Consider the following 26,341-nt stretch of genomic DNA (forward strand, 5'->3'; position numbering starts at 1 on the left):
GCACATGTATACCTGTGATGGATTCATTTTGATATTTGGCAAAACTAATACAATTATGTAAAGTTTAAAAATAAAATAAAAAAAAAAATATGTGAAACAAACAAACAAACAAACAAAAAAGAGACACTTTTATATCTAAAAGAGAAACTGGAAAATATCTGTATGAGTTTATTGTATCTTAGACATTTATTTATGCCAGTCTGACAACTTATGAATATTTCATTTGTGTTTTATGTTCACTACATAGAAGTATAACATAGTTATACTAGCACATAACACATAACATTAAAAGATATCTAATGTTTTAGCATAGCACATAACATTAAAAGATATCTATGCATCACAAACAGAAAAAGGTACCAACTGAAATGAGTTAAGAAATTGAAAGAAAAGTTTAGAAATTTATAGAAAGATAACATATTTTGTTGCCTACTGGGGATATACCTTATTAAAGGTAATTTTGAAAATATATTTTTGAATAAGAAAGGGACCCATTTGAGAGTGTTTCTGGATAAACCATTGATTAGGTGAGTTCTGAAGCGGTTTTTTTTTTAATTCAGAAATACAAGTGTATGAGTTAACAAGAAAGCAAATACTTTTTGATTGGTTAGGGTGTAATACACTGAAACGTGGACTCCTGTATCAACATTGGATGGATTTGTTATAGTATGAAGAAATTTCAAATGTAAACATTCATAATTCAAGTTGATTTATGGCATATTATATTTAACTGATATATGAAAGGTGCATTTTCAGATTCCAAGAGCTTGGGTGTTTCTGTTAATGTTGTGCTTTGGGTCAGTGGGAAGTACAAAGCACACTCAGGCTTTTGCCCACTTTTGAGAAATGGTGTATTAAGATCATCTAAGTCTCTCTCCTATTCCAGAACCAAAATTTATAAAATCTTGAGAGTGAGAAAAAGGAAAATCAAGTCCAGTGACCTAAAGAGACTCAATCTGGTAGTCTATTTCCCTGGATTGAATTTTTCTTGTAGTAAAGTGTGAAGTAGTGCTTGTGTTCTGGTTATATTCCAGATGTAACCCTATGAGCTTACTGTGCCTGGCTTTAGGAGGGCTCTCATTAACCTTTTAAGGTGATAACATCCCTTTAACAGAGAATGCTTTCTTGGGAGTCCTGCCTTGCAGGAGCCCCATGCCTACTGGTAGGTAGGAGCAGCTTGGGAAAATATTAAGCACTGCGATGTTGATAACCTATATTCTGATCCTCTACCCTTATGACAAGTTTCCTTGAAAGTTACCATACTTTTCTTATGTGATTTTTTAAAGCCATAGAAAAGATATATTGTGTAAATCTGTTATGATTAAAACTAAAATTAAAGAAAATAAAAGTTATGGGACAAACTGTATGCCATATAACCTTATCTCCCAAAATTTAAAAAGTACATATCAGCAAGGCATATTATTTATTTTTAAAAGATAAAATAGATTTTTACAATCACATCATAAACCTTCAGTATAGTAAGAATTAGAGCATGAAAAGAAGCCACACTTCTTTCCTATTTATTTAGTTAGAAAATGCATACCTAAAATCTTCAGTTCAGCACTTGCATAAATGGTTCCATATTTATTTTCAGCCAAACACTGATACATTCCAGCATCCGATTGATTCACGTTGTGGATCATCAATACTCCATTAACCATCTCAATCCTACTCTGTAATGGAATAAGAAAAATAGATATAGAAATTGAATGTTTCACACATATTTTACAGTTACTCTGTCCTAGATTAAAAAAAAAAAAAAAAAGCCTCCAACTTTGAAACCCCATGGACTATAGCCGTTCGACTCCTATCCATGGAATTCTCCAGGCAAGAATACTGGTGTGTGTAGCTATTCCCTTCAGGGGATCTTCCTGACCCAGTCACTGAACCTGGGTCTTCTGCATTGCAGACAGATTCTTTACTATCTGAGTCAACACGAAGCCCCCACAATTAATACAGTTGAACATTATTTCAACTTAGGAAAACAAATTTACTATGCATTATTCTAATGCAAAATATAGCTATGTTTTGATCAGAAAAGAAATTATATCTTCTTATAGTTATTTTTATGAACTTTACTTTTGATTATATTTTAAAATAAGCTGCTTTTGTTTGGTATACTGGTTAAGCTTATGAAATACAGTCATCAGATAATGCTTTTATTGAATTTATTTTACAAATAAGAAGCTGGAGCTCAAATGTAGAAAGGATTGAGACTGCAGATATGTAGGATCAAGGTTAAATACAGTCCACTAAATTCCAAGAATCTATTATATAGATATGGTCAGATGTTTGTCTTTTCTCTCACTTCCCGGCACAATGACATAGATTTAAAAAAATAAATAAAAAACTGTCCTATAACTGGAATCTGTATAAAACTTTTGGTCAGAAAATGTAAATTTCATTATCAGATGAAATAATACAGAAGGCAAAAAATTAAACATATGCAAACTGAGGCCAAGAGCACACTTCAAAAACAAATTTTAAATTTAAAATGTTTAACAATCAGGTATCTTATCTATTTAACATCAAGCAAATCATTCTTTTAATTTTAGTGAGCAGTGCTTTGCTTATCTATCAACAGATGCCAAGTAATTTAACATCATTTTTTAAATGAACCCATTCATTCATCTGCCAGCGGATTTACTGAGTTGATGAGAGTAGACAGTATAACCACCACAGGGCCCTTCCCAAGGTTTATGTGATATCCCAAGAAGATTAGAGAGACAGGCAATAAGCCAATGTCCCAGGATTCCCACTCCCTCCCTCTCAGTTTTCTTTAACAGTTCTCCTATTCTTTTTATTTGTGTCAGTCTTTTTCTGTAACTGTGCTTTGGGCCTTAGTGATTTTAGAATAAGGGAATAATGGAGTTAGATGTGACTGTGAGGGTGATATGATCCAATTTTTTGATTTTACAAAAGGGCAAATCAAGGTCCAAAAAGGCAAACTACAGAAACGAGATCCTTTGATAATGGCAGAACTTGGGCAGAAGCTGTGTTTGGAATTTCAATTTACACACTTTCCCTCCCTTTTGTCCATAGGTAATTGACTATTTCCCCTGGGCTTAAAAGGGATACAAGGGAAAGGTGAAATTATAACAATTATTCTGATATTAAATGGTGATTTATTTTCAAATCTGGTACTTATTAAGTTGCTTTAAAAACACTTACTAGATTTACTAAAAAGCAATTTAAGTCTATGTTAGAAGCATGTCATGGAAAGAAACTGCCTAGGACACAGAAGACTAAGATTCTCTCCCAATCATGTCTCTTACAATATATGTGATCTTATAATAGGAGCGAAAGTGGCAGGGCACAACTTCTGAAAGAGAAACATAGCCCAGTTCAGTTCAGTCACACAGTCATGTCCTACTCTTTGCAACCCCATGGACTGCAGCATTCCAAACTTCCCTGTCCATCAAAAACTCCTGGAGCTTCCTTAAACTCAAGTCCATCGAGTTGGTGATGCCATCCAACCATCTCATCTTTTGTTGTCCACTTATCCTACTGCCTTCAATCCTTCCCAGCATCAAGGTTTTTTCAAAGGAGTCAGTACTTCACATCAGATGGCCAAAGTATTAGAGCTTCAGCTTCAGCATCAGTCCTAACAATGAATAGTCAGAACTGATTTCCTTTAAGATTGACTGGTTGAAGCTCCTTGCTGTCCAAGGCATTCTCAAGAGTCTTCTCCAAGACAACAGTTCAAAAGCATCAATTTGATGCTTTTAGCATAGACCAAGGAGTGCTTGAATGGGACCTTTTGAAGAAAGTCCCCATTATCTTCATTACCTCCACCATAATTTGGCCTCAGGTCAAATAACAGGGAGGGAACACAGCGCCACCCTTCAAAGAAAATTGGATTAAAGATTTACTGAGCATGACCCCACCCATCAGAACAAGATACAGTTTCCCCCTCAGTCAGTCTCTCCCATCAGGAAGCTTCAGCTCAACATTCAAAAAACTAAGATCATGGCATCTGGTCCCATCACTTCATGGAAATAGATGGGGAAATAGGGGAAACAGTGTCAGACTTTATTTCAGGGGGCTCCAAAATCACTGCAGATGGTGATTGCAGCCATGAAATTAAAAGATGCTTAATCCTTGGAAGGAAGGTTATGACCAACCTAGATAGCATATTCAAAAGCAGAGACATTACTTTGCCAACAAAGATCCGTCTAGTCAAGGCTATGGTTTTTCCAGTAGTCATGTATGGATGTGAGAGTTGGACTGTGAAGAAAGCTGAGCGCCGAAGAACTGATGCTTTTGCATGGTGGTGCTGGAGAAGACTCTTGAGCGTCCCTTGGACTGCAAGGAGATCCAACCAGTCCATTCTAAAGGAGATCAGTAGTGGGTGATCTTTGGAAGGAATGATGCTAAAGCTGAAACTCCAGTACTTTGGCCACCTGATGGGAAGAGCTGACTCATTGGAAAAGACTCTGATGCTGGGAGGGATTGGGGGCAGGAGGAGAAGGGGATGACAGAGGATGAGATGGCTGGATGGCATCACTGCCTCAATGGACGTGAGTCTGAGTGAACTCCGGGAGTTGGTGATGGACAGGGAGGCCTGGCTTGCTGAGATTCATGGGGTCACAAAGAGTCAGACACGACTGAGCGACTGAACTGAAATGAACTGAACTGAACTGAACTGATGCTTCTCCATTAGAGGGCAGAAAGACTGAAGACCACAATAAAAGAAAAGTAACAAATCTGAGGTTATTGATATGTCTCCTGGCAATCTTGATTTCAGCTTGTGCTTCTTCCAGCCCAGCGTTTCTCATGATATACTCTGCATAGAAGTTAAATAAGCAGGGTGACAATATACAGCCTTGATGTACTTCTTTTCCTATTTGGAACCAGTCTGTTGTGTCATGTCCAGTTCTAACTGTTGCTTCCTGACCTGCATATAGGTTTCTCAAGAGGCAGGTCAGGTGGTCTGGTATTCCCATCCCTTGAAGAATTTTCCACAGTTTATTGTGATCCACACAGTCAAAGGATTTGGCATAGTCAATAAAGCAGAAAGAGATGTTTTTCTGGAACTCTCTTGCTTTTTCGATGATCCAGCAGATGTTGGCAATTTGATCTCTGGTTCCTCTGCCTTTTCTAAAACCAGCTTGAACATCTGGAAGTTCATGGTTCACTTATTGCTGAAGCCTGGCACGGAGAATTTTGAGCATTACTTTACTAGTGTATGAGATGAGTGCAATTGTGTGGTAGTTTGAGCATTCTTTGGCATTGCCTTTCTTTGGAATTGGAATGAAAACTGACCTTTTCCAGTCCTGTGGCCACTGCTGAGTTTTCCAAATTTCCTGGCATATTGAGTGCAGCAAACTACTGCACAATTGCTTTCATCTCACACACTATCAAAATAATGATCAAAATTCTCCAAGCCAGGCTTCAGTGGTATGTGAAGTGTGAACTTCAAGATGTTCAAGCTGGTTTTAGAAAAGGCAGAGGAACCAGAGATAAAATTGCCAACATCTTTTCGATCATTGAAAAGAATGAAAGTTTCAGAAAAACATCTACTTCTCCTTCATTGACTATGCCAAAGCCTTCGACTGTGTGGATCAAGACAAACTGTGGAAAATTCTGAAAGAGATGGGAATACCAGACCACCTGATCTGCTTCCTGAGAAATCTATAGGCAGGTCAAAAAGAAACAGAACTGGACATGGAACAATAGACTGGTTTCAAATCTGAAAGGAATATGTCTAGGTTGTGCATTGTCAGTTTGCTTATTTAACTTATATGCTGAGTATATTGTTAAGATTATTAGACTGGATGAAGGACAAGCTGGAATCAAGATTGCCAGGAGAAAAATCAGTAACTTCAGACATGCAGATGAAACCACACTTACTCTAGAAAGCGAAGAAGTACTAAAGAGCCTCTTGTTGAAAGTGAAAGAGGAGAGTGAAAATGTTAGATTAAAACTCAACACTCAGAAAACTAAGATCATGACATCTGGTCCCATCTTCATGGCAAATAGATGGGGAAACAATGGAAACAGCAACAGACTTTATTTTTCTGGGCTCCAAAATCACTACAGATGGTGACTGCAGCCATAAAATTAAAAGACATTTGCTCGTTGGAAGAAAAGGTATGACCATCCTAGACAGCATATTAAAAAGCAGAGACATTACTTTCCTGACAAAGGTCTGTCTAGTCAAAGCTATGGTTTTTCCAGTAGTCATGTATGGATGTGAGAGACAGACTATAAAGAAATCTGAGCACCAAAGAATTGATGCTTTTGAACTGTGGTATTGGAGAAGATGCTTCAGAGTCCCTTGGACTGCAAGGAGATCCAGCCAGTCCATCCTAAAGGAAATCAGTCCTGAATAGTCATCACAAGGATTGATGCTGAAGCTGAAACTCCAATACTTTGGTCATCTGATGTGAAGAACTGACTCATTTGAAAAGACCCTGATGCTGGGAAAGATTGAAGGTGGGAGGAGAAGGGATGACAGAGGATGGGATGGTTGGATGACATCACCTTCTCAATGGACATGAATTTGAGTAAACTCTGGGAGTTGGTTATGGACAGGGAGGCCTGGCGTGCTGCAGTCCATGGGGTCACAAAGAGTTGAACAAGACTGAGCTACTAAACTGAACTGAAGGACACAAGATAAACTGATTAGAATCAAATGGATCCAAGATAGTAGACAGGTTGATTTTGATTAGACCCTCATCCTCATTCAGCAAGGTTAATGACACACCCAGAGGCACCATGACAGTTTGAATTACTGTCAAAAGACCGAGGAGTGCATGATGACCCAATTCCTGGAAATCTCCTCCTTTTCCCCAAAATAGTTGGAATAATCCTAACACTCATTAGCATACAAAATACCCAGCCTATAAAAGCTAACTACACCACATTTTGCACTGCACATGCTCTCTGTGATGGTCCACACTCTGTCTGTGGAGTGTACTTCTCTCTGAATCTGAATAAATCCATTTCTTACCCATCACTTTGTCTCTCACTGAATTCTTTCTGTGATGGGACATCAAGAACCTGAGCTTCATTCAGGTATTGTGTGTTTTGGCTGGGTTAGAATCCCAGCCCATAGGTTCAAGTCCCAATCTGTGGTAAATGGTTTCAATCTCAGGCAAGCAAGTTTATTTTTTCATTATCCCACCATCTTCAAAGTGACAGCAGTCGGTTAGATGATGTCTAAAAGTCTGCTAAAAATGGCAATGAGTTAATGATAATCACTGATATTTTCCTATGGACTTATAGGATTGAACAAAATTTGAAGAAGTAATGTACTACCAGAAAGTAATGAGGCAATTAAAATTAAAGAAAACTTTATTTTTTTCAACAACAACAAAAAAAACCCTATACAAAACATGGGCAGAAGACCTAAATTTACATTTCTCCAAAGAAGACACACAGATGGCCAACAGGCACATGAAAAGATTTTCAAAATTGCCAATTATTAGAGAAATGCAAATCAAAACTACAATAAGGTACAGCCTCACACCAGTCAGAATAGCCATCATTTAAAAGTCTACAACTAACAAATGCTGGAGAGGATGTAGAGAAAAGGGAACTCTTCTCCAGTTGGTGGGTATGTAAGTTGGTGCAACCACAGTGGAAAACTAAAAATACAATTACCATATGATCAAGCAATCCCACTCCTGGGCATATATTTGGACAAAACTGTAATTCAAGAAGATGTTTGCACACCTATGTTCATAACAGCACTATTTGCAATAGCCAAGACATGGAAATAACTTAAATGTCCTTCAACAGATAAATGGGTAAAGAAGATATGACACATATATACAATGGAATATTCAGCCAGCAAAATAATGTCATTTGCAGCAACATTGATGCAACTAGAGATTATCATACTAAGCAAAGTAAGTCAGAAAAAGACAAATACCATATGATATCACTTATACATGAAATCTAAAATATTACACAATGAATCTATCTATGAAGCAGAACCAGAATCACAGAGATAGGGAACAGATTAGTGCTTGTCAGGGGGGCAGATGTTGGGGGACAGATATAGTGGGAGGTTGGGGCTAGCATATGTAAACTTTTATACATAGAGTGGATAAGCAACAAAGTTCTACTGTACAATACATACAATTATATTCAATATCCTATGATAAACCACAATGGAAAGTGACATTTTAAAAAGAATATATATATATATAATTGAATCACTGTCCTGTACAGAAATAATTAACACAACATTGTAAATCAACTATACTTCAATAATTTTTTAAATAGTAAAAAATAATTTGTTTATATGTTATCTTTCTCATTCTGAATATAAGGGATAAATAAGAAATGGCTTTCAATAAGACTAAAGGAAGTTAGTTTGTCCTTTGTGAAATTCCACTAAAACATCACTGGAACATGTAAATGGTTACCAACAGTACCTGAAGCAGGAGGGGTAGTCCATTCTTCAGCCAGCGGTAGGTGGGTCTGGGTTTTCCAGTAGCCTTACATTCCCATCGCAGAGGGCTCCCACTGTCTAACTGAGTATCATTCAGTTTTTGTACCCAGTGTGGATATGCTGTAAAAGTTTAAGGATTAAAGAAGGGTGATTTCATTTCTCAATGTTTCACAAAACTCAAAAGTTTTTAGGGAATGTTAACAAATTCATAAGCATTAAATATTTTATCAATTCATGTAACTTGGATTTTGGAAGAAACTTGGCACTGCATTACACCGAGAACTCTGTTTCCTGTGTGAAAATATAACCATGATGATATTTTAATAATTTGAAACACTTTTTAATCTAAGTGAAGCATATCTTGCTATTCTTGTTGTTGTTGAATTTTAAAATATTTCCTCTTCAAAAGGCACTTTTTTCTTATTTTTTAAAAAATTTATTTATTTTAATTGAAGGATAATTGCTTTATAATATTGTGTTGTTTTATGCCATATATCAACATGAATCAGTCATAAGGGAGAGAACATACATGTCTTCTTGTTTTACCCTCTTTAGAGTAAGTGGTAGATTCTTCCCATGGAGAGCATGGGAATCTGTTTAGAAAGAAGTTTCTAAACTAAAAATCTTTCTAAACAAGAGGCATCTCTTCCTCCAAATATTGAGTAGCATTAGCACAATTTGAAGTAATACAACATGCCCATTTACTGAATAACTATTCTGCTTTTTGTTTCCTAATATAGCCTGAATTGTTTCAAAAAATAATGTGTAAATTCAGGTATCATTTGATACAAAATTGTTCTATATTTACTGGCATTTTACACATATATTTATATATACAAGTTTTCAATACTCTATTTCTTTCTCAAAAAAGATAATATTCTAAATTCATGAAATTTATAAAGTGTCAAAAGTGAAAGTCATTCAACTGTGTCTGGAGTCCTCTAGGCCAGAATACTGGAGTGAGCAGCCTTTCCCTTCTCCAGGGGATCTTCCCAACCCAGGGATCAAACCCAGGTATCCCACATTGCAGGGGGATTCTTCACCAGCTGAACCACAAGGGAAGCCCAAGAATACTGGAGGGGGTAGCCTATCCCATCTCCAGTGGATCTTCCCGACCCAGGGATTGAACTGGGGTCTCCTGCATTTCCTGCGGATTCCTTACCAACTGAGCTGTCAGGGAAACCATGACAGCTTAAAGTGTCTTTCCGCCATTGACATTTTTTTCAAGTTTGAATCTCTTAATCTCTATCATCTATTTCTTTCATCCCTCTACCCCTTTCCCTTCTGGCAATCACCTATTTGTTCTCTGCATCTATTACTCTGTTCCAGTTTTGTTATGTGTTTTCATTTGTTTTGTTTTTCAGATTCAACACATAAATGAAATCATATGATGCTTGTTTTTCTCTGACTTATTTTCCTTATCATAATTCCCTCTGGGTCCACCCATGTTGTCACAGATGGTAGGATTTCATTTTTTTTTTTTTAAGCCTGAGTATCATTCCATTTTATATGTGTGTGTGTGTGTATTCCAAGATGTCCAAAGCTTTCTCATACCTATTGAGATGATTATACAATTTCTTTATTGATTTGTTAAAGTGGTATAACACAATAATTTGTGGATATTAAACATCCTTGCATCCTTGGGATAAGCCCCACTAGATCATTGTGTGATCATTTTAATGTATTGTTGAATTCGATTTGCTAATTTTATTTTTTGTTGTTGGGGATGTGTCCATCTGTGTTCATCAGTGGTATTGACCTGTAAATTTTTTGTGCTATATTTTTGTCTGGTTTTAGTACGACGTGATGTTGTAGAATAAGTTCAGAAGTATTCCTCTGCAAATTTTTGGAATAGTTTGAAAAGGAGGGTTGTTAATTTTTCTTCAAATTTTTTGGTAGACTTCACCACCTGTGAGGCCATCTGGTAGTAGACTTTTGTTTGCTGGGAGTTTTTGTTTTATTTTATTTAATTACTGATTTAATTTCATTACTGGTAATTGATCTTTTCATATTTTCTATTTCTTCCTGATTGTTTCTTGGGAAATTGTACATTTCCAGACATTTATTCTTTTCTACATTGTCCATTTTATTGGCATATAATTGTAGTAATCTCCTATGATCCTTTGTCTTTCTGTGGTATTGGCTGACTTCTCTTCTTTCAGCTTTGATTTTATTTACATGGGCCTTCTCTCTTTTTCTTGATGAGTCTAGCTAAAGATTTATCAGTTTTACTTATTTCAAAGTACCAGCTCTTCATTTCATTGATCTTGTTTATTGTTCTTAGTCTTTATTTCACTTATGTCTGCCTCATTTGCTGCCAGGCCCTGCCTCATGCAGTGGTTTGAAGTATGTGGGACTGAGTCCCAGAATGACTGGCTGCATGGCCCGGTAGCAAAGGACTGGCACTGACCCACTGGTTGGTGGGACTGTGTCCTGAGCTAGCTGTGTATGTCCTGGGAGTTCTGGGGCTGGTGCCAGCCCACTGATGGTAGGGGCTGGGTCCTAATCCAGCTGGCTGCCAGGCCACTGGTGGATGGGAAAACCTTTAAGGTACAAATTCTCTGGAATGCTTTCCTTGAATAACTCTGGTAGAAAGTAATGGACTCTGCTCCCATAGGCTTTTATCATAGCAGATAGCATGCTCTGCCCTCTGTGCAGTTTGCTTTTCATCTAATTCAGTCAATCAAGAGTTTCCTCAAATCTCTATTGTTAGCTTGTAGTGCAGTATAGCATTTAATAAACATTAGCTGAATCAATGAGTGAATGAGCAAAATGTGCATGGCATAGTAAATTTGGTTGGAGTGCTGAATTTTAAAGGAGTTTTTTTTTTTTTTTTTTACATATAATAAAAGTAAAACAGGTTGAAGTAATATTTTAATATTTCAAAATATTTTGCAGCATCCCCCTGTGAAGGATTTTAGATGAACTGATCTTGAACACAATGACAGTTATAGTTTGAAGCAGATTCATATGAAGCAGATTCAGCTTCATATGCAATTTGTTTAAGTTCACATTGTAAGGATCTGTATTTTCTTGTATCAGTGCTCTGTGTTACAGTTTCCCTCAGTTTTAATGTCCTCAGTAAAAATAGTATCACTTACCTTTTATATACAATATGCATTATAAAAGAAAATATGAAAAGTATAATTTGCTATTTATAGAAGATGAGATTGTATATATTTTGGAAGTAGATTTTCCCAATTCTTACACACAACCTGGTTGTCTCTGAAATTTTTGGAAAATATAAACATTTGTAAGCCATGAAGGTTATTTATCATACAGATGCAATAATTTAGTGTAGGGCCAGCAAAGTTTTTGTGTAAAAGATGAGGTAGAACATATTTGACACTTTGCAAGTCAGTTGATCTGTCTCTCAACAGCTTAATTCTGCCTTAGCAGTGCTAAAAGCTGATGCAGGCATTATGCAAACAAATGGGTATCACTGTGTTTCAGAAAGTTTTAATTTACAAAAAAAAAAAAAAAAAAGAGCTGGTAGGATTTGGTTCATGGCAATAAATTGTGACTCTTGATTCAGGCCAAGGGCAAGAATAAGTTAATAAATATTACAAGATTTGCAACATCAGATGACAGCTTTAGTGCTGGGAAAATATTTTTAAGGTTAGCAATTACCTATGCTATAAAAAGAACCTGCCAGTTCCTCATTATTTTTAATTTAAAGCGTTTCTATGTGTAGGGTAATTTTACTCAATGATTTACCATACAAAAGAAGCATGGTATATGTATCTAACAATGTTTAGCTTAAATTGCATTTTCAGTTTCACTCTTGTGACCAGGGCATCAAACTTTGCTGAGAACACTTACTGTATACTTGCAACTGTCCACGAAAGGAATTTTTTCCACGTGAGTTTTCCGCTCTGCACTCATATATGCCTGCATCGTCCAGCTGCACGTTGGGTATTTCCAGTACTGCCTGAGATTTACGCAGACGTGACTTACTAGGAATATAACCATTAATCTTCATCCATGTGATTGTTGGAACTGGGCTACAATAAGGAGCAAAAATGCCATTAATACACTTTCCACTATTAGGAACATAGATTCTGTTATCTGGTAGTTTAAGCACTTAATAGGCTGAGTGCAATAAAGTGTAATCACAATTAAGAACCATGTGATGGTTGATATACTTCAGTTTCCATGTGGATTGTCTGCTTATAAGTTAGATTACAAGGAAAGAGAGTTTCCATTTCTTTTGTATTTCAGAAAAGCAATTCAAAGGTTATATTTTACACATATATATGCTATACTTTATTTTTTAAAAACTGTGTAAAATTGTTTAAATGGTGAAAGTAATTTGGAGAAATTTACAAAAGTAACATACGCTTATCATAAGAAGTTGAACAAGAGTCATGAGCTAAATGAATTAAGAACTCATTATTGTTCCAACCCCTTCAAATATCTTCTGCAGAAAGAAATAAAGTTAGCAAGCAATTTCCTGCCTTGTCTCTATGATGCATATATAAGCACATATAACAATTTTTTTAATAATAAAAATCAAATCAAGATCAACTGCTGACTTATTCTGGTTAACAGCTATATATTATTCCCTTGTGTAGATGCATCAGAATTTTAATCAAACATTCTCTATAGTTAGACATTCAGTGTAGCCCCCAAAGTTTTCCTTTTTTTTTTTTTTGCTACTAAGGAATAACATTGCTAAATGTAACTTTGTACATATATATCATATGCCATTGCTTTTTATTTTCTACTGCAGACATTCACAAAAGTGGAACTGACAGACATAAGGGCATGCCCATTTTTCATTTTAATAAGTGCTGCCAGATTGTTTTGAGTAATATAGTAGCATTTTCCACATCCATCAGTAATACATGAGACTGTTTTCCCATATCCTTGCCACCACATTATGTGATCAATCTGTTAAATTTTTATCAGTATTGATAGGTAAAAAATGACATTTTGTTACAATTTCTCTGAACTGTAAGAAAGTTGAACATCTTTTCATAATTATACTATGAATCTGCTATTTGAATCTGCTTCACTGTGAATTATGTTATTTTTCAACTATTTCTTTCAATTTTCTGTTTGCCTGTTTGCAGCATTTAATTTCTTAGGATTCTTTGTGTATTAGGGCCATTATGAGTTTGTTTACCAGAAAAGTTCTTTCTCGGTATACTGATAGTTTATGATGGCATCTGTGATAAATTTTACAAATACTTTTGGGAGAAACAAGCATCTGTAGGTTTTTTCATGACTTCAGAATTTTTGTTTGTTTAAAAATTATCTGTAAATCCATGTATCCATATTTCCTTCAGTCTTTCTGGTAGCTTTTTTAAAAATTATTTTTAAGCATTTGGATCTTTAATCCATCTGGACTATATTCATGGTTTTGGTGTGAGATGGGAAACACAATTAATTATTTTAGAATCACTAAAACTCCTTTTCCAACAATTTTTGGAATTTTACCTTTGCTATATAATTGGTTCTCACATGCTTAAATCTGTTTCAGTCTTCACAGTTCTGTTCCACTGAGTTATTTATTATTATCTATATTTAATGTACTTTATGCTCTGGACTCAGTCTGCTTTTTCCAGTTCTATTTCTCACTATTTCCTTCCACATCTCCTGACCCAGAAACACATCTTTGTGTGTTTCCAATCATATCTGTTAAAGTCCTACTAATCTTTTGAGAGCCATTCTAAATGCCTCCTCTACAGTAAAGTCTCCTTATTTGTGTAGTCTTCTGGGATATTTTTCTTTTAGACATAAAAAGTGATTTGTATACATTACTTGGACTCTTGTAACACTTTATAATTGAAAAATGTAAGATATTTTTTCACTAATTTTCCTGACAGGAGTAATAGCGGTGTTAAATTTTTAGAAACAATGCCACATTAAACACAGTGTTTATTTCTTAACATCTTTCTTACTTGTTTCTTAAGTATAAGATAGGATTGAAATTGCTGTATTAGAGTTGAAAAGTTGTACTTCTTTGTTTAGGTACATATATCAATATCTAGGAAAACTGAATATTGCATTTTCAAATAACCCTTATGTTGACCTAACACATCGTTCTTTTAATACGTACAAGAATTGATTTGTTATATTTTTTAATATTTCTGCATCTATATTCAAAGGTGAGATTGTCTGTACTCATTAGGTTTGCTGGTTTACATGTGCACATACTCGTTAGTGAGTTGGTAGTTGCTTTATTTATAAGCTAGCATTGACAAAATTTGAGTCATAGTGATGGATAGTAGCTTGGTAAAAATGCCAGAGTATTTGCATCTCCTATTGTGATAGCTTCAATAATAGAGAAATTGTATGTTCCTTAAGAAACTGATCAGACTGATAAAAATAAAGTCATCCCCATCATAAGTGGAGTTAGTTTTTGAAAGCATTTCAATTTCTTCTGTTTTCTTTAATTCTTTGTATTTAAATTTCTGTTTGTGTTTACTTTGGCAATTCACGTTTGCCTAGAAAATCAAAGTATTTCACCCATGATTTCAATATTTTAGCAATGATTTGTATAAATACTAATTGTTTAAAAGTTTAAAAAACTCTTCTATTATAAGTGGTCACACATTGTAGTATAAGTTAAATGTGTTTTCCACAGTCAAACTTCCCAGAACAAAAGTAACTGAGCAACTACATCTTTTCTGAGTTGCATTTCCCATCTCACAACAAAACCATGAATATAGTCCAGATGGATAAAGATCCAAATGCTTAAAAAATAATTTTTAAAAAATCATGGTTTTTAAAAAAATCATCTCATCATTTTTTAACATCTTGTTTTGTTTTTCCAGTTGCCCCAAATGTAAAATATGGTAGAAATAATAGTTCTTATTTCAGAAATAATAGTCCCTACTACAGAGGGTAGTTATAAACATTTGATAAGTTAAAGTACTTGGCACAGAACAAGGAGGCAAAAAAAAAAAAATGTTTGCAAAACTTGATGATTATAGTTGTATCTTCTTTACAACTTTAATGGTATGACTATATGCTTTCTCAACTTCCTCTCCTTTTAACACTGCACGTTGGTTAGGAACATGGTCTACCTGGGAATACAATTTACATTCAAATAAAATTCAAACACACGGATGTTATGTGACCTTCAGAAAGTAATCTAATATAAGAAACAGATCACTAGTCCAGGTTCAATTCAGTATACAGGAAGCTTGGGGCTGGTGCACTGGGACGACCCAGAGGGATGGTATGGGGAGGGAGGTGGGAAGGGGGTTCAGGATGGGGAACACGTGTACACCCATGGCGGATGCATGTTTATATATAGCAAAACCAATACAATATTGTAAAGTAAAATAATAATAATAATAATATACAAGCAACTCCTACAGCTCAACTCCAGAAAAATAAACGACCCAATCAAAAAATGGGCCAAAGAACTAAATAGACATTTCTCCAAAGAAGACGTACAGATGGCTAACAAACACATGAAAAGATGCTCAACATCACTCATTATCAGAGAAATGCAAATCAAAACCACTATGAGGTACCATTTCATGCCAGTCAGAATGGCTGCGATCCAAAAGTCTACAAGCAATAAATGCTGGAGAGGGTGTGGAGAAAAGGGAACCCTCTTACACTGTTGGTGGGAATGCAAACTAGTACAGCCACTATGGAGAACAGTGTGGAGATTCCTTAAAAAACTGGAAATAGAACTGCCTTATGATCCAGCAATCCCACTGCTGGGCATACACACCAAGGAAACCAGAATTGAAAGAGACACTTGTACCCCAATGTTCATCGCAGCACTGTTTATAATAGCCAGGACATGGAAGCAACCTAGATGTCCATCAGCAGATGAATAGATAAGAAAGCTGTGGTACATATACACAATGGAGTATTACTCAGCCATTAAAAAGAATACATTTGAATCAGTTCTAATGAGGTGGATGAAACTGGAGCCTGTTATACAGAGTGAAGTAAGCCAGAAAGAAAAACACCAATACAATATACTAATGCATATATATGGAATTTAGAAAGATGGTAACAATACCCCTGTATACGAGACAGCAAAAGAGACACTGATGTATAGAATAGTCTTTTGGACTCTGTGGGAGAGGGAGAGGGTGGGATGATTTGGGAGAATGGCATTGAAACATGAATAATATCATATATGAAACGAGTCGCCAGTCCAGGTTCGATGCACGATACTGGATGCTTGGGGCTGGTGCACTGGGACGATCCAGAGGGATGGTACGGGGAGGGAGGAGGGAGGAGGGTTCAGGATGGGGAACACCTGTATACCTGTGGCAGATTCATGTTGATATATGGCAAAACCAATACAATATTGTAAAGTTAAAAAATAAAAGAAAAAGAAAAAAAAGAAAATAATCTAAGTTCTATGAATCTGGTATCTGGTTTCCCCATTTTAAAATGAAAATATTATTTGTTCCGTCAGAATGCAAGTATTTTAAGGGCACTGGCATTATTTCTGTTGTTCAGGAGTATATCCACACTGTCTCATAGAGTGCTGGGCACATATTTAGTACTTAAATGTTTATGAAGTAAATGAATGAATGATTCTTATAGCATGATTTTGAGCATTAAGCGAGCTAAGTTCTTATAAATTACTTGGATACATATATTCCAAACATATGTATATATATAACCAATAAATGTTACCTACAATGATAAGCTTTGTCAGAGGTTTATCTATTTTATTAGTCTTTAAAATATTTTGAATTTTTAATTATTTTTGTGCTTTAATTTGTGACTTTCTATTTTTTATTTCCCTTATCCCTTTTTATTGATTAGCATGCATAGTATTCTACTCTAACTTTGTTAGCTAGCATTTTTTATGTGTAAATTTTTTATGGTTAATAATAAAAGTATGGTTGCTTTTCCTCTGGTATCAAAGGTAACCACATGCCTTATGTTCTGACACACAGAGACAGTGACCTGTACAGTTTTGGTTTTTTGTAACTTGTTTAATATAGAATGTAACTTGTTTAATATAGAATTAATTTAAAATATAGAATGAATTATTGTGAAAGTTATATGTCCATTGAGAAAAAAGGTATGCTTTATTTTGGATAAGACTTTAAAATTAGCTTTTAGAGAGTTTTTATTAATTGTGTAATTCATTGAAAAAATTGAAGTTATTAGTACATTGAATTAAGTGGAAGCAAACAAGTCAGAAGTAAATTAGACTTTCCAATGAGTACATTGTCAAATAAATCAAGAGTCTGAATTTAAAACAATAGCAAAACTTTGAGCATTTGAGCCTTAAAACACATTTTAAGCTTTCAAAGGTATATACAAGAGTTTGGGCTACAAAATCTGTACAGGCCCCAAATAGGGAACACTCCTCAAGACACATTTCAATTGCATCCATGAAATAAAACAAACAAGAAAAATGTCAGAGAGTGAAGCCAAGGTACCCTGGAAGATAGACAAGATAATTTCTTACCAAGAGTCATATCAGTGTCTAATCATGAACTCTCCTATTCTTCCACAGCCAAACCCTCCTCCATACAATCACACAAAAAAGAGACAGGCTGTGCAATCAATGACCTTACAGGAGAATTTCATACTTGTGATGGAGCAATGATTAGTTTGAAACTCCTTTTTTCCCAGTAGAATATTTCTCCTGTGAATAATTAACTTATATTTTAAGTACATAAGTTACAGAATCAAGATGATCCGTATCTAGACCTGATGGAGATCTCGAAATTTTGGACTTGAGAGTATGCAGAGGATAGATGAGATTGAGTACATTCAATGTGAAGAAAGAACTGAAATATTCCTCAGAAGAATAGATTGGCTAGGTGTTCAAAAAAACACATTTTCCTTCTTTCTGGACATGTAATTACCTCATTTTTCCATCTTCCCTTAGATAGGGGAATGAATTGAGCTCTGGCCAATGGAATAAGGAAAGAAAGATGTACCAAATATGATCTAGGAACCAGTTTTCTACATGATCTTCCATTTTCACTTTTCCTGGCTCTGCTTGATAGATGTTACTGTCAATGGTAACTCTTGCAGAAAAATGTATATTTTATGTATATATAAAATGTTTTCATGTCTTTGTTGTAAGGAAGAATTAACTTTTTTAACACTATATAAAGCATTGCTACCCATAAAATACATTTGACTGCATGAATAAGAACAATTTCTTTTCATCAAAAGAACATGAGGACTTTCCTGGTGGTCCAGCAGTTAAGACTCTGTGTTTCCAATGCAAAGAGCAGGGGTTCGACCCCTGATCAGGCAACTAAGATCTCACATGCTGCCAAAAAAGTTAAAAAATTAAAGAACACAACCAGGGAAGAATTATTTGCCACACAAATAACTGACACAGCCTAAGAGATTGAATAAAGAACTCAAGTGTACAAGAAAACAACTCATAAAAATGATAAAGAGACAAGAGAAAAAATAGAAATTACCACAAAACATATGACAGCATATTCAATCTCATTAATAATCAGGGAAATTCAAATTTAGATTATAATAAATTCCATTTCATGCCTAACATATTTGTAAAATGTAGTACTTTGAATAACCTGATAGTTGTACACATGGATGCCAATCAGTAAGAAGTCTAACACACATGGTGAGGTTTTATATTAGTGCAGCCACTTTGGAAAGCTACTGGAATCAACTTACAAGTGAAAATGGTTATTATACATTGTATGGTCTGGAAGATCACTCAAGAAATTGAATGGAGTAGAATTACTTACAATCCCCAGAGAAATTCTTGCACATATCCATAAAGAGTAATGTACACTATTCTTATAGTGACATTTACAAATAAATGTTTTTAAAGATGTAATTTACCAAAGATGAAGTGAATCCATTGAAGTATACAGTTTAAAGAGCCTTGCCAAATGTATATGTCTATTCAACTATTGCTTCAATTAGATTAATCATGATACAGACATTACTTTCACTCTTACAAGTTTCCTTTGGCACCTCCTTCCCAATTACCCTCACCCCTGTCCCAGGTGATCAATAATCTCACATTCATATTTTAAGATAACTTCTGTCTTTTTTAAACTAATGTAAATTGAATCATATAGTCTATACCATTTCCATACTCTTCCTGTGCTCTGCACACTCAGTTTCTCAGTCATGTTTGACTCTCTGTGACCCCATGGACTGTAGCCCACCAGGCTCCTCTGTCCATGGGATTTTCCAGGCAAGAATACTGGAGTGGATTGTCATTTTCTCCTCCATGGGATCTTTCCAACCCAGGGATCAAACCCAGGTCTTCTTCATTGGCAGGTGGCATCTTTACCAACTGTACCCTTTCTGGCCGGCTTTTTTCTCTCAAAATAAGATTTGAGAGATCAATCTATGTTTCTATGTGTATCAATTGTCCATTTTCTTTTAACTGTTGACCACTTTTAATATATGGATAAGCTACAATTTGTTTATCCAGTTACCTGTTGACTATTGGACATTTGGGTTACTTGCAGTTTTAAGTGATTATGAATAAAAACAGTTTGTACATTCATGTGTAAGTTTTTTGTGGACACAATTTTATGTCTCTTTGGTTAGTAACTAGGGGTAGAATTTCTATACTATATAATAATAAAACTGTATGAAAATGGCCAGACTATTTGCCTTAATAATTATATAATTTATACTTCTACCAGCAATGTATAAAATGTCCAGCTGTTTTACATCCTTGCAAAATGCTTAGCATTGTCAAGCTTTTAAATTTTATTCAACATGAATATCCACATGTTGTAGCACTATTTGTTTAAGATAGTACTCTTTCTCCATTAATTTACTTGGCATTTTTCATGACAAAATAATCTTATTTGTGTGGATCTGTTTATGGACACTCTTCTGTTCCATTAATTTGTAAGCCTGGTTTAAGCCAGTTCCTCACTTTTATGGTTATTACCACTTTTAGAGAAAAATTTGAAATCAAATGTGTTAAGTGTTATATGTTCAGTCTTTTTCTACCAATTGTATTGGCTATTCTGTGTTCTAATTTTAATGCACATTTTAAGAATAATTTGCTAATTGAAGTTTCCTGGAATTTTAACTGGATTTTGTCAAATTAATGTGTGAATTTGGTGAGAATTGACATCTGAATACTGCTTAGTCTTGTAATCAATATGTGTCTGTGTGTGCTCAGCCATGTCTGACTCTTTGCAACCATGTAGACTGTAGCCTGCCAGCCTCCTCCGTCTGTGGAATTCTCCAGGCAAGAATAATACTAGAATGGGTTGCCATTTCCTTCTCCAGGGGATCTTCCCAATGCAGTGATGGCACCTGCATCTCCTGTCTTCTGCATGGGCAGACAGATTCTTTTCCACTGAGCCACTTGGGAAGCCTCTTGCAATCAATAAGCTCAGTGTATCTCCTCAGTTATTTAGACATTCTTTCATTTTTCTTCAGCAATTCTATTGATTTTTCAGTGTACATACCTTTTGAATATTTTGTATGATTCATCTGTAAATACTAATTTTAGTATTTTTTGGTAGATTTTCAACATAGTACACATATATACCTATTGCATCTGCAGGGTATGGATGTGTTAGTTCCTCAGACATGTCTGACTCTTTGTGACCCCATGGATTGGAACCCACCAGTCTCCTCTGTCCATGGAATTTTCCAGGCAAGAATATTGGAGTTGGTTGTCATTCCCTTCTCCAGAGGATCTTCCCTACCCAGAGATTGAACCTAGGTCTCCTACATTGCAGATTCTTTACTGTCTGAGCCACCAGGGAAGCCCTTACTGCATCTGCAGAGACAGTTTTAATTCTTCCTTTCCTGTCTCTAAGGTATTTTATTTCTTTTTATGCCTTATTTTACTATGTAGGATCCCCATTAAAGGTTGAACTTAAGTGATTAGAGAAAAAAGAAAGGAGACACACTAGTTTTCACCATTTAGTATCACATTGAATATTGTTTTTTTTTTTTCTTTTTCTTCTTCTTTTTTTTTTTGTAGATACTCTTTGTCTGGCTGAGAAAATTTTCCTCTAGTCCTAAATTGTTGAAAGTTTTGTTAAGTATGTTGAATTATGTCATATGCTTTTTATGCATTAACCAAGAGGAATGTAAGAGTCTTTATTATTTCATTCATGTGACAAATTATATTAATTACTTTTTAAGAGTTAAACCAACTCTGTATACCTGAGGTAAATCCCCCTTGATCATGTGTATCATTTCTTCCTTACGTGCCTGACAAAATTCATCAGTGAAGCTGAAGCTATACTATTCAAACTTTCTGTAGTGGGGAGATTTTTAAATACAAATTCAATTTCATTAATAGGCAATAATTCATATTTCCCCTGTGCCAAATACTCAAATTATGTCTTTTAAGAAGTTTATTTAGTTTAGTTGTAAAATTAAATGCTAAGCATTCCCATCCTGTCATTTAATGTTTTGGAACAGAGATGTAGTGATATTTCCCTTTTCCTGCTTGATATTGATATTTGAATTTTATCTCTTCTTTTTAATGTTTACCAATTATATTGACATTTTCTAAAAGTCAGCTTTGTATTTCATTTTTCCCCAGTCTATTCATATTCAATATGATTGAATTCTGCTATTAAATCTTTCTTTCCTTCTATTAACTTAGACTTTAAATTATTTTATTTTCTAATTTGTTTAAGGTGAAAGTTTAGATCATTGATTTAAAAATTTTCCCTTTTTAAAAATATATATGAATTTACATTTAAGCACTACACTAACTATAGCACATATGTTTTCATTATTATTCAAAAAAATTTCTAATTTCTCTGTGATTTTTCTTTGATAATTTGGTTATTTAGTTATGTTTTTTGAATTTCCAAATATTTGGTGACCTTTCAAGTATCATTGAAAATGTTGTTTCAATTAAAGAATATACTGTCTAAATTTCTGGTTCTGTAATAAGCAGAGCTACTTGTTTTATGGTCTATCATATGGCTAATCTTTGTGAATGTTCCATGAGTAGGCTTTTTAAAAGTATATTCTATAGTTGATAGCTATAGTGTTCTTTAAATATAAATTATGTCAAGTTGGTTAATAATTGTGTTCAAGTCTCTTGTTCTTTACTGATTTTCTGTCTTTTTATTCTTGTAATTGATAAATTACTAGAGATGCCTGTTAACTTTACTGATTTTCTGTCCTGTCTTTGTGATTGATAGGCTAATTGAGAAGAGTGTTAATTTCCAACTATAATTCTGATTTTGTCAATCTCTTCAATTACTATCAAATTTAGCTTTATATATTTTAAAGCTTTGTTACTAGGTACATATACATTTTAGATTTCTAATGCCTTGAGAAATTAATCTTTTTAATACTATGACATGCCCATCTTCATATTAGGTAACATTCATTGTGCTGAAGTATACTTTACCTGATGTTAAGATAGTAGCCTTAATTTTCTTATGATTAATAAACATATCTCTTTTGTCCTCTGGACTTCAACATATATATTATTGAAAGATAAGTATACAGATATATATCATACACATTTAAAGTGGGATTCTTTAGGGTCTTGCTTTTCCATCCAGTCTGAATATGTCCACCAATGGTGTGATTCAGTGAATTTACATTTAATACAATTATCTATGGTTGGATTTTAAGTCTAGTTTTTTTTTTTTCTATTTCATCAGTTTTGTGTTCTTTTTTTTTGGCCCTTTTCCCTTACCTTATTTTCCATTAATTACTTAGTTTTTTTAGTATTTCATTAAAGCCTTCTATTAATTTATTAGCTATACCCCTATGTTTCTTTTGTGTACATGTGTTTGTTCTAAAGCTTGGAATATGTATCTGACAGTATTATGCTCACTTGTCTACCTTCCCACCCTTTGTGTTATTTTGAAAATATATATTATTTATACATACTTTATAAACTCTCTACCACATTACTATTATTTCTACCTTAAAGAAAAAAGTAGATATTAATAATTTTAGAAATGAAATAGACCAAATATGTTTTATACTTATACCTGCTTAAAAAGGAAAAAAATGATATCTAGCCTTTCATTCCTTTGTGGAGATTGAAGTTTTGAAATATTATTAGTGCTCCTTCACCCTAAAATATGTTCTTTACCATTTCTTATAATGCGATCTATTACAACAAATTATTGAGGATTTCTGTTTTTGTTTGTTTTGCTGTTTTACTTGATAATGTTTTTATTTTGCTTTCATGCTTGAAGAATATTTTCAACAAATATTCTATGCAGACTTTTTGCCTATGCAGACATAGGCAAGTAATTCTATGCAGACTTTTAAATTTCTTTTCTTTTTATCATTTTTTTAGTAATTAATTAGATTATTGTGTGTCTTATACTTCTTGTATTTCTTTTTTTTATTTTATTTTTTAACTTTACAATATTGTATTGGTTTTGCCATATATCAATATGAATCCACCACAGACATACACATGTTCCCCATCCCGAACCCTCCTCCCTCTTCCCTCCTCCCTCCCCGTACCATCCCTCTGAGTGGTCCCAGTGCACCAGGCCCAAGCATCCAGTATAGTTCATCAAACCCGGACTGGCGACTCGTTTCATACACTTCTTATATTTCATTGAACGTAGGGGATCAGTAGAGTTATACTTTTCAATAATTTGGTAACTGTTGATCATAATCTTCAAATTTTTTTATACCTACCCCTATCTTCTAGGCTTTCTTATCTCTTCTTGCTATTCTTTGGAACTCTGCATTCAGATGTTTATATCTTTCCTTTTCTCCTTTGCTTTTCACTTCTCTTCTTTTCACAGCTATTTGTAAGGCCTCCCCAGACAGCCATTTTGCTTTTTTGCATTTCTTTTCCATGGGGATGGTCTTGATCCCTTTCTCTTGTACAGTGTCACGAACCTCATTCCATAGTTCATCAGGCACTCTATCTTTCAGATCTAGGCCCTTAAATCTATTTCTCACTTCCACTGTATAATCATAACGGATTTGATTTAGGTCATACCTGAATGGCCTAGTGGTTTTCCCTAATTTCTTCAATTTAAGTCTGAATTTGGCAATAAGGAGTTCATGGTCTGAGCCACAGTCAGCTCCTGGATTGTTTTTGCTGACTGTATAGAGCTTCTTCATCTTTGGATGCAAAGAATATAATCAATCTGATTTTGGTGTTGACCATCTAGTGATGTCTATGTATAGAGACTTCTCTTATGTTTTTGGAAGAGGGTGTTTGTTATGACCAGTGCATTTTTTGGCAAAACTCTATTAGCCTTTGCCCTGCTTCATTCTGTATTCCAAGGCCAAATTTGCCTGTTACTCCAGGTGTTTTTTGACTTTCTACTTTTGCATTCCAGTTCCCTATAATGAAAAGGACATCTTTTTGGGGTGTTAGTTCTAAAAGGTCTTGTAGGTCTTCATAGAACCATTCAACTTCATCTTCTTCAGCGTTACTGGTTGGGACATAGACTTGGATTACTGAAAAGAAGAGAAGCGAAAAGCAAAGGAGAAAAGGAAAGATATAAACATTGAATGCAGAGTTCCAAAGAGTAGCAAGAAGAGATAAGAAAGCCTTCTTCAGTGATCAATGCAAAGAAACAGAGGAAAACAACAGAATGGGAAAGACTAGAGATCTCTTCAAGAAAATCAGAGATACCAAAGGAACATTTCATGCAAAGATGGGCTCGATAAAGGACAGAAATGGTATGGACCTAACAGAAGCAGAAGATATTAAGAAGAGATGGCAAGAATACACAGAAGAACTGTACAAAAAAGATCTTCACGACCCAGATAATCACGATTGTGTGATCACTCATCTGGAGCCAGACATCCTGGAATGTGAAGTCAAGTGGGCCTTAGAAAGCATCACTATGAACAAAGCTAGTGGAGGTGATGGAATTCCAGTGGAGCTATTCCAAATCGTGAAAGATGACGTTGTGAAAGTGCTGCACTCAATATGCCAGCAAATTTAGAAAACTCAGCAGTGGCCACAGGACTGGAAAAGGTCAGTTTTCATTCCAATCCCAAAGAAAGGCAATGCCAAAGAATGCTCAAACTACTGCACAATTGCACTCATCTCACACGCTAGTAAAGTAATGCTCAAAATTCTCCAAGCCAGGCTTCAGCAATATGTGAACCGTCAACTTCCTGATGTTCAAGCTGGTTTTAGAAAAGGCAGAGGAACCAGAGATCAAATTGCCAACATCCACTGGATCATGGAAAAAACAAGAGAGTTCCAGAAAAACATCTATTTCTGCTTTATTGACTTTGCCAAAGCCTTTCACTGTGTGGATCACAATAAACTGTGGAAAATTCTGAAGGAGATGGGAATACCAGACCACCTGATCTGCCTCTTGAGAAATTTGTATGTAGGTCAGGAAGCAACAGTTAGAACTGGACATGGAACAACAGACTGGTTCCAAATAGGAAAAGGAGTATGCCAAGGCTGTATGTTGTCACCCTGTTTATTTAACTTCTGTGCAGAGTACATCATGAGAAACGCTGGACTGGAAGAAACACAAGCTGGAATCAAGATTGCCTGGAGAAATATCAATAACCTCAGATATGCAGATGACACCACCCTTATGGCAGAAAGTGAAGAGGAACTCAAAAGCCTCTTGATGAAAGTGAAAGTGGAGAGTGAAAAAGTTGGCTTAAAGCTCAACATTCAGAAAACGAAGATCATGGCATCCGGTCCCACCACTTCATGGGAAATAGATGGGGAAACAGTGGAAACAGTGTCAGACTTTATTTTTCTGGGCTCCAAAATCACTGCAGATGGTGAATGCAGCCATGAAATTAAAAGACGCTTACTCCTTGGAAGGAAAGTTATGACCAACCTAGATAGCATATTCAAAAGCAGAGACATTTCTTTGCCAACAAAGGTTCGCCTAGTCAAGGCTATGACCACCTATTCCTGTGGTCATGTATGGATGTGAGAGTTGGACTGTGAAGAAGGCTGAGCGCTGAAGAATTGAAGCTTTTGAATTGTGGTGTTGGAGAAGACCCTTGAGAGTCCCTTGGACTGCGAGGAGATCCAACCAGTCCATTCTGAAGGAGATCAGCCCTGGGATTTCT

At 35.1% G+C, this 26,341-nt stretch overlaps 1 protein-coding gene across 1 annotated transcript in view; it reads right to left on the bottom strand.

Moving 5' to 3' along the window:
* CNTN5 (contactin 5) overlaps positions 1 to 26,341 on the bottom strand; it is a 1,670,765-nt gene that overhangs the window by 322,971 nt on the left and 1,321,453 nt on the right. The window contains exons 10-12 of the mRNA NM_001102211.2: positions 12,227 to 12,408; positions 8,388 to 8,524; positions 1,544 to 1,673 (exon numbers count right to left, since the gene is read on the bottom strand). Of these exons, the coding sequence (NP_001095681.2) occupies positions 1,544 to 1,673; positions 8,388 to 8,524; positions 12,227 to 12,408 (449 nt within the window). The remainder of the gene's footprint in view (positions 1 to 1,543; positions 1,674 to 8,387; positions 8,525 to 12,226; positions 12,409 to 26,341) is intronic.

The sequence above is a fragment of the Bos taurus genome, chromosome 15, assembly GCF_002263795.3.
Source record: "Bos taurus isolate L1 Dominette 01449 registration number 42190680 breed Hereford chromosome 15, ARS-UCD2.0, whole genome shotgun sequence".
Lineage (NCBI taxonomy): Eukaryota > Metazoa > Chordata > Mammalia > Artiodactyla > Bovidae > Bos > Bos taurus.